This window comes from Lotus japonicus, chromosome 1, assembly GCF_012489685.1.
Source record: "Lotus japonicus ecotype B-129 chromosome 1, LjGifu_v1.2".
Taxonomy (NCBI): Eukaryota; Viridiplantae; Streptophyta; class Magnoliopsida; order Fabales; family Fabaceae; genus Lotus; species Lotus japonicus.
This window is the reverse complement of record NC_080041.1, coordinates 102,914,198-102,922,752: the sequence shown is the minus strand read 5'-3', so window position 1 is coordinate 102,922,752 and position 8,555 is coordinate 102,914,198. Positions and strand designations below refer to the sequence as shown.

Below are 8,555 nucleotides of genomic sequence, written 5' to 3'. Positions count from 1 at the left end.
TATGATGCATGACCTCATAATGATACTCAAGTCATCTATGTCCCACAAGCGAGCTGGTTCACGGATGATTTTAAAACGAGCTTGAAGAACTCCAAATGCACGTTCGATGTCCTTCCGACATCCCTCCTGAACTTTTGCAAATAACTTATCGGGTTCACTTTGAGGAAGTCTAATCGTTTTGACGAAAGTTGGATAAGAAGGATAGATACCATCGGCTAGATAGTATGCCATATTATAGGGACGACCATTCACAAAGAAATTCACAGCTGGAGTCTTTCCCTGTTCCACGTCATCAAACACTGGTGACCGATCTAGAACGTTTATGTCGTTCAACGTTCCAGGACATCCAAAAAAGGCATGCCAGATCCATAGGTCATAAGTTGCAACTGCTTCAAGAATAACTGTTGTGGTTCCCTAATCCCCTCTAGTAAATTGACCTTCCCATGCTTTAGGACAATTTTTCCACTCCCAGTGCATGCAGTCAATACTCCCGATCATGCCTGGGAACCCCCGCATGTCATTAGCATGTAGTATTCTTTGCAGGTCTTCTTGGGTTGGTGCTCTCAGGTATTGTTGCTCATACAATCGTATGATTCCTTTACAGAATCTACGTAAACACTCCAATGCTGTAGTACCTCCAATTTTGATGTACTCATCGACCGCATCTGCTGCCACACCATATGCTAACATTCGCATTGCTGTGGTACATTTTGCTAAGGGTGATATACCTTGTTTATTGGCTGCATCAACGCGTTGGGTGAAGTAGTTATCACTACTTGAAAGGTCACCAACGATTCGAAGGAAAAGATTATTTTGCATCCGGTACCGACGACGAAACATTGCATCGTCATATGTAGGCTCATTGGCAAAGTAGTCGCCAATTAGCCTCTGGTTTGCCTCTGTATGATCTCTACCGAGATATTTTCTACTACGAGGTGCAGTATCTTCTCGAATTTTTCTTCAACGCTCTCTAAATCGGTTGAGTACATAAGCTTCTTCAATTTGACTATTTTGAATGTATGCTGCAAGATCAAAAGGGCAATCAGATGGATCCATTTTTTGTGAAATTTGAAGTAGATTGGAAGAGATTTGGGATATTGGTACATCAATGGATCTATGAGTCCATATATATAGGTACATTGAATGGTGGTTGAGTGGCGGATTTGAAATAAGTTATCAACCAGAGTTAATTATCGGAAAAGGACAAGATTCGAATTGAGTGGTACATATTCAAACACAGTTACCCGAGAATTATTAAAGCCAAACACTACTGACTTGACACCACGGGCAAATTATTAAAGCAAACACTACAGACTTGACACCACTGGCGGATTTGAAATAAGTTATCAACCAGAGTTAATTATCGGAAAAGGACAAGATTCGAATTGAGTGGTACATATTCAAACACAGTTACCCGAGAATTATTAAAGCCAAACACTACTGACTTGACACCACGGGCAAATTATTAAAGCAAACACTACAGACTTGACACCACTGGCGGATTTGAAATAAGTTATCAACCAGAGTTAATTATCGGAAAAGGACAAGATTCGAATTGAGTGGTACATATTCAAACACAGTTACCCATACATTAAAGCAAACATTACATAGTTGTCACCACTTGAAAATTATTAAAGCAAACATTAAAGCAAACACTACAGACTTCACACCACTGACAAGTTTGACCGAATACAGACAAAGACTCGCTTGAAATTAATTTCCAAATAGCTCTTTGGACAACTGCTCTAACAACTCTTTCTTACGGTCACTGAGATGCTCTTCCGAAGTTAGCTTTAGATACATACTAACTTTCTTAGCATTAGTCTTCTCTTTCATCGCATTAGTCTTCTCTTTCATCAATTCGTTAGTCTCTGCTTGCACCGATGCTATCTTTTCCAATTTTTCAAGCTCTTTCTCCTTGAAATGGATATAAGAATCCCACTCTTTGTCCACCACCTCGTCAGCATCTTCTCTAATTTTCTTTTTACTCTTTTTTTTAGCTGCCTCCCTACCCATTGGACGAGGAATTGATCCTATAGAGTTTGAGCCACTTGCATCACTGTCGTGTGATCTCTTAGATCCACTACTTCTCGAGCCACTATTTCCTCCTACCTGACTACAAAAACGTGGTTGATCACGGAGAGCGCGCCATTCTTCCATGAAAGTAAATTGACCAATCTTCCCACTTGCGAATAATTCCTGCGCTTTTGCGATAACATCATCCTCCGACCAACCGCTTCGTTGCTCACGCTTAGCGCTATCATAAGCGCCAATCCATTTACCCAATCTTGCGTTCATATAATTCCAACGGTTTCGGCAGGCAACCCAATCGTGCGGAGGATCGAATGAGCAATGCTCATTACAATACTCAGCAATATCTCTCCAAAATGTTTCTCCTTTCTGGTTTCTTCCGACAACACTGCTTGTTCCACAATTAATCCACCCACTAATTAGCACTAGATTTTGTGCAGTGTTCCATGCGGGTGAAACGGTTTTTTTGCTCTTAGGAGTGACTTCATTGACTTCATTATCAGTTGACCCGCCACCAAGATTGACTTGTGTTGAAAATTCCGGAAATTCCGACACATCAACACTCGGAAAATTTTCAGGAACCACTGGCATATAACCACTAGACTGGGGTGTTTGAGATGAATATCTCACAGATCCATAAGATGGATGAGAGTTTGGAGCAATTGATGACTGGTTAAAATTTTGTATGTTTTGAGGAGGTTGGTACGAATATTGATTTGGATCTGGATAATAGTTTGGATTTCGAGGACGTTGGTTGGAGATTTGATGTGGGACTTGATAATAGTTTGGATTTTGAGGACGTTGGTTGGAGATTTGATGTGGGACTTGATAATAGTTTGGATTTTGAGGACATTGGTAAGAAATTTGATTTGGATCTTCATAGTTGTTGGGATTTTGGTTGTAAAATGGGTTGTTTGAAGAATTCTGGGTGTTGAAATGGGGATTGTTGGGATCCATTTCAAAACAAATGCTAATTGATAGATAAATAAGATGGTGAGAGAGATAATAAGATGGTGAAAACTTGATTTTTTTTTCTGTGTCTAAATCAAACAAACCAAGTCTCTATTTATAGAGAAAAAAAATATCACGAATTTTGGTATAATTTTTTTTTTCCAGATAATTTTTTTTTATCAGATAATTGAGCTCAAAAGATAAGGGTAAAAGAAAATCCGGGGAACCAATCAGAGAATGACACGTGTCAGGACATATCCACCATCACGTTTTCTCTCTCCAAGACCTGCAGCTCACGCTCCCTGTCGGCGCGTGTATTGCACGCGCCTGACCGAGCCATTCAGAGGGCGCCACGTGGCGTCCCTCTCTCCTCTCAACATTGTTGAATTTCTTCAACAATTCAGCCGGTTCTCTCTCCTCTAAACACTCCTCAACAACCATTGCATCACTTCAACAATGTTCAACACTCTTCAACATCAAAATTAAACAACCATTGTATATGGTCTAATACAAACGTTTCTTGTAGTATACACCTTATTCGGCGTTGGTGTGTTGAAAGATTATTTTACCACTCTACTTTCAAATTTTTCAAGACTCAATTGTAGTATAGTAAAGAGTTTTGTCGTTTCCACAGTGAGGTGTAATACTTTCGTCGTTCAATAGTTTACAACTTAAATGAGGGTTTTAAAAAAAGATTGATTGTTTGTTTGAACATGAAAATAAGTGAAAAGCCTTAACAAAACGATATAAAAGAGGTTTGAAATCAAGAGGAGACGATTGTTGGAATTGGAATTCACCGATTGACTCAAATGCATTCTAAGATTTCCTACATAAACCATGTACTATGATTAGTTTCATCACATCATATCTTATCTTACTACACGGTCTCCCTGTGCGAAGATTATTATCCTACTATATTAACCCTCAATCTCTTGATTGATTAATAAAGTAAGAAACATTAAGCATGGATGTTGGTTTGACTAATGATCCAATCCTATCTCTAGATCTTAGATTCATTAGATGATATTTACCTAAATCAGATTTAATTAGCTAGTTCTCACTAAACTTATCAAATCCATTTTCATGTCTTAGGTGATCAAGCTAAAACAAGCATTAAGAACAAAGTAAAATCATTGAAACCATCCATAGAAACATAGGTTCATATATATAAGATCAAAGTGAGTGCATAAAGGCCAAAAGGCTACAACCAATCCCAACAAATAGAGATTAGCTATCCATTTTCATGGATAGCTTTAAAATCATGAAGAAGAAGAAAGAAGAACCGAAGACGCCGCGATGTCTCGCCGTCGAATCCGGTACCCAAGCTTCCTCTCAAGCCTCCTAAGCTTTCTCCCTTGTTTTTCTCTATTTGGGTGTGTGTAAAAATGAAGAAAAATGGCCAGCTTCCTTGATAAATTTCGAGCTCCCCTATTTATAATGTTCATGGTTGTTTCGGGTTGCTTCAAGATTGCTCCAAGCGGCTTCAAGCAAGCTTTCCTTCGTTGTGAAGAATTCTCCACCGTCTTAACATTGCTTCAAGCATGCTTCAAGCAATCTTCATGGAAAAGAATATCTTTGCTGTAAAATGATTGCTTCAAGCAATCCTTGAGCAAGGAAGTCATCTTCACTTTTGTATTTTCCCTACTTCAAGCAAGCTTCAAGCATCAAGGAACCAATGCTTTCCTACACAAAATATGGGGATTAAACTAGTATTTGACATAAAATCTAACCTAAAACTAGATTTTTAATAAACAACTAAAATGAGGGTTAAATGATATATAAATGAAGCACACATGTCAGATAAGTGTCCAAAATAAGAGTGAAAAGTACGTAAAATTGGCACTTATCATGGTGTAACGTTAATATGACTATATCGAGGCTCACATTAAGTAGCTTGATGTTGGTATATAAGTGTCAGTCATTTGGGGCAACGTCAAAGTAGCTTTCGTAAATTCGACGTTATTCACTTGTGCGAAAGGTCGACACTTATGGTTTAAAGTTATAAAAATTTGACCTTGCAGGAGAGGTTGATGGGGATCTCTCATGATGCTCTTCTTTCTTGGCGGTGGCGGTAGTCAAGACTAGTAGTTGCGGTGGTAGTGGTGGTGGCAGTAATGGTATTGGTAATGGTGAGTGGTGGTGGTGGAGGGAAGTGGAGGAAATTGTAAGGGGGTGGTGGAGTTGGTTGTTGTGGTGACGGTGGCGATGACTGTAGTGGTGGTGGTGGTAGTGTTGTAGGGCAGTGGCAGTGGTGAAGGGTGGTGGTGATGGTAGTAGAGTGGGGGTGGTGGTAGTCGCAATGGAGGTGGTGGAGGCGGGTGAGGGTCACGATGGAGTTGGTTGTGGTGGTGGCGGTAACGGTAGTCGTCGTGGTGATGACATTGTTGTAAGGCGGCGGTGGTGGTCATGGTGGCGGCAGTGTTGTAGGTCAGTGGCGGTAGAGTTCGTGGCGGTGGTGCTAGCGGCGGCGTTGACAGTGGTATAGGGTGGTGGTGGTGGTGATGGATTAAAATCATTAAATAATTCATCATTTTAATTTATAGAAGAGGATTGATAGATAAGTCTATATAATACAATGTTAGCACCAAACAATGAATAAACTCATAATGCATTGTAAGCTTATACTAGCATGTCTAATACGACTTACCAAACGAACCCTTAAGGATATCACTAGAAGACTTAGCGTCCACCTAACATCAATTAGAGGTGATTTACAGTCGACAAAAATTTAGCTGATCAACATAGCATTGGGTCAAGCGTAACTCGATCTAGTCCATCTTATAGGTCCACAACTTAGCATCGGTTTTCAACTTAGCATTGGTCTGGCCGACAGTAACCTTCAATGGTTTCTTTTGTCTCAGCAACCATATAAGCCCCCTCCCCCTAAAACCCCATCACAATTCTCCCTAACCCTCACCCCCTCAAATTGTCGTCGATTCCCTTACCTCGCACGATGCCCTTCCGCGCTCTTCAGCCCCACCTCTTCCCAGTCACACTCCCTAACCCTCACCCTAACCTATCATTTTCTACCTTGCCACTCCCTCTTCCTCTGCCACCCCTCATACTCCATTGCCCCCACTCCTTCTTCTTCTGTCGCGCATTCCTCTATCGCCCCTTCTCATACTACCACCATATCTCCCTTCCATGCCCTTTCCCCCGACGTTATTCCCTTCTTCGCCAATTCATTTTCTCCCTAACCCTCATGGGGATTTCTTGTGGTTTCTTCTCATGTCATATTTGCATTTTTCTCACTGAACTTAGATTTTGGGAAAGACACTGAAAAATAGTACCTTAGATTAATTTCATAGCTTACATTTATTGCAGAGTCATGAAAGATGTTAAAAAGAAAATTGCTGATGGGGCCTGGAGTAGTAACAAGAGACAAAGATGATCAAATTAAGAAAGCAGAAGATGTTCCATATTCTCTTGAAAAACTGATTGTGAAGATTGAAAAAATTGATTCATAAGCTTAAATTCAAAGCAGTAAGAAATGATGAAAGTGTTGAATCATGTGATGGAATAAAATAATATTTGTAATAAGACAATTAAAATATTTATATTATATTGTTTTTCCATAATTATTTGTTATTGACCCTGTAGGACAGTTTAAGTGGTAGGAGTTGACATATGGGTTGGGTAAGGGAGGTTCAGAAATTGATTCATGGCGGGTGCAATTTATCTTTCCGATGTAAAAAAAAAAATAGTCATTTGTTATTGCAATTAGGTATAAATGCTTTCTAATTGTTATAAGAATGTTTCCATTTTTTCACCAGTATAACATCAAATTTATGTTTGAACTGATAATTATTGAATTTTATCTCTTGTTTACTTTCTAGTTGTTTTATATATATAACTAGTCCTTTTACCCGTGCATCGCACGGGGATATTCATTTTTGTTTTTAGTATGATTCTTTTTTAATTTTGTGTTTTTAAAGTTATTTTATAGATTAATATAACTAAATTTATTTTAAATCATAAATTTGAATTTTATTTTACTGAGTGCACACATTAGTGACCTTTTAATGTATAGAGCCCATAGTTACAGATATAACCTCAAGAAATTGAAAATTGCTTTCAAATCTCTTCGATCACCAAAAGCTTTCTTCAATGTGAAAAAAGGGAGATAGGTCATATCCACTCTATAGGAGTTTAACAGACTTTAAAGGAATAACACTGATGAAGATGACATTTAACTTACAATTAGAGACTCACATTTTAATGGAAGAGTTGTTACTCCTTGATTTAATCACGAATAAAAGATAAAAATAAAATAAAATCATAAGAATGGGTCCCATTGTTGGATATTCTGCACTAAATATTGTACACAAACTTTAAATAACAATTATCATGTCTTTTAGTAGCCAGTTATTTGGCAGATTAAAAAGTTCTAGAATATAAAAAACAAATAGTGAAAAGGGGTAGGATAGGATACAATGATGATTTACATGCAAATTGGTTATTTGGTTACTTGATTTGCTTCAGATGCCCATCATCTGAAGATACTCCAGATGCTAAGTCAGCATGACATCCAAAGCCTACATAATTTTTCTGCTTTTTAGTTTATGTGGCTGGCCAAGGTGTAACTGAAACTGCCTTCTTTTCAGTATGAAGGTAACTTCCTTGCATTTAGTCAAGAGCCATGTTGAGTGTATAGTCATAGGGATGCAAAAAGGAGGAGCAGGCCAGAAATGGGGAAGGGGGATATCATATCATAAGATTTGTAGATTTGCTGAAACTGCACCTCACATTTGCTCCCTTGGTACTGAAACACAATAAAACACCAAAATCAATGTTTTTGTCTTCTAAAAAATAGCATCCCCTCTCATCAGATTAATCCAATGATCAAATAACATCAAGCACTCAAATTTCAAAGAGACAAAGTAAGCAGCTGCATTAGAGAAAAGAAAGGAGAGAATTTCACAAAATCATACTTAACCTCAGTCAAGTAAATGGAAAATGGAAAAGCAATCCAGGTGGGCATGGGAACAATAGTAAATATTAAAAGAACCCTCAGTCAACGAATATGCATAAAACCTGCAGAGTAAGGTGTCTAAAAGCATCCTTAACGTCAAATTGAGAGGCACTTGGTTGGACTTTTAATGTCCCAAATAATAAATCACCTAATTTACATCACTTATATTCTGTCTCCTTTTTTATAACCCCTACATAACCCAAGAATTAGATCACATACTGAGGTAGCCTAGCTACTTGGTAAAAAATAGTCTAATTAACAGTTACTAACAAAGAGAGATAATTTATAAAGCTAAAAAAAAAGTTATAACTTTTTTTCACTGATTTTGCCCGGTTTAGACTTCTGAAAGTACTGCATAGTGCATAGTGAAAGTCACACCACAACACACATACAATGCACAAATAGGCAACTAAGAATCAAATAACTATGAATAGGGATGAGGTATATAATTGCATTGCAGGGTTTACCTTTCAAAACTGTCACCGTCCTCAAAGCAATTAAACATAGTACCCACTAATTACCTGAAAATAGGATAGAATAATTAAAAGAAAAATTGAAAGACAAAAAGAGGCTAAAGAGAAATCAACAAAAGAGAAAGGAC

General features: G+C 38.1%; 1 protein-coding gene across 1 annotated transcript; it reads right to left on the bottom strand.

Moving 5' to 3' along the window:
- Positions 1-978: 978 nt before the first annotated feature.
- Positions 979-3,423, bottom strand: LOC130715868 (glutathione S-transferase T3-like). Its single transcript, XM_057566020.1, has 2 exons — positions 3,315-3,423; positions 979-2,867 (listed from the first exon to the last, which is right to left on the bottom strand). The coding sequence occupies exons 1-2, from the start codon at positions 3,421-3,423 to the stop codon at positions 1,714-1,716; spliced, it is 1,263 nt and encodes a 420-aa protein (XP_057422003.1). The 3' UTR covers positions 979-1,713.
- Between the last annotated feature and the right edge of the window lie 5,132 nt (positions 3,424-8,555).

What these genes read in the sequence shown, in the direction of transcription:
- LOC130715868 (XM_057566020.1), bottom strand. Translation starts at nt 3,423, where the DNA reads ATGGTTGTTGAGGAGTGTTTAGAGGAGAGAGAACCGGCTGAATTGTTG. An exon ending in GGCGCCCTCTGAATGGCTCG is followed by an intron (nt 2,868 to 3,314) that starts GTCAGGCGCGTG and finishes CTCAAAATCCAA; the next exon opens with ACTATTATCAAGTCCCACAT.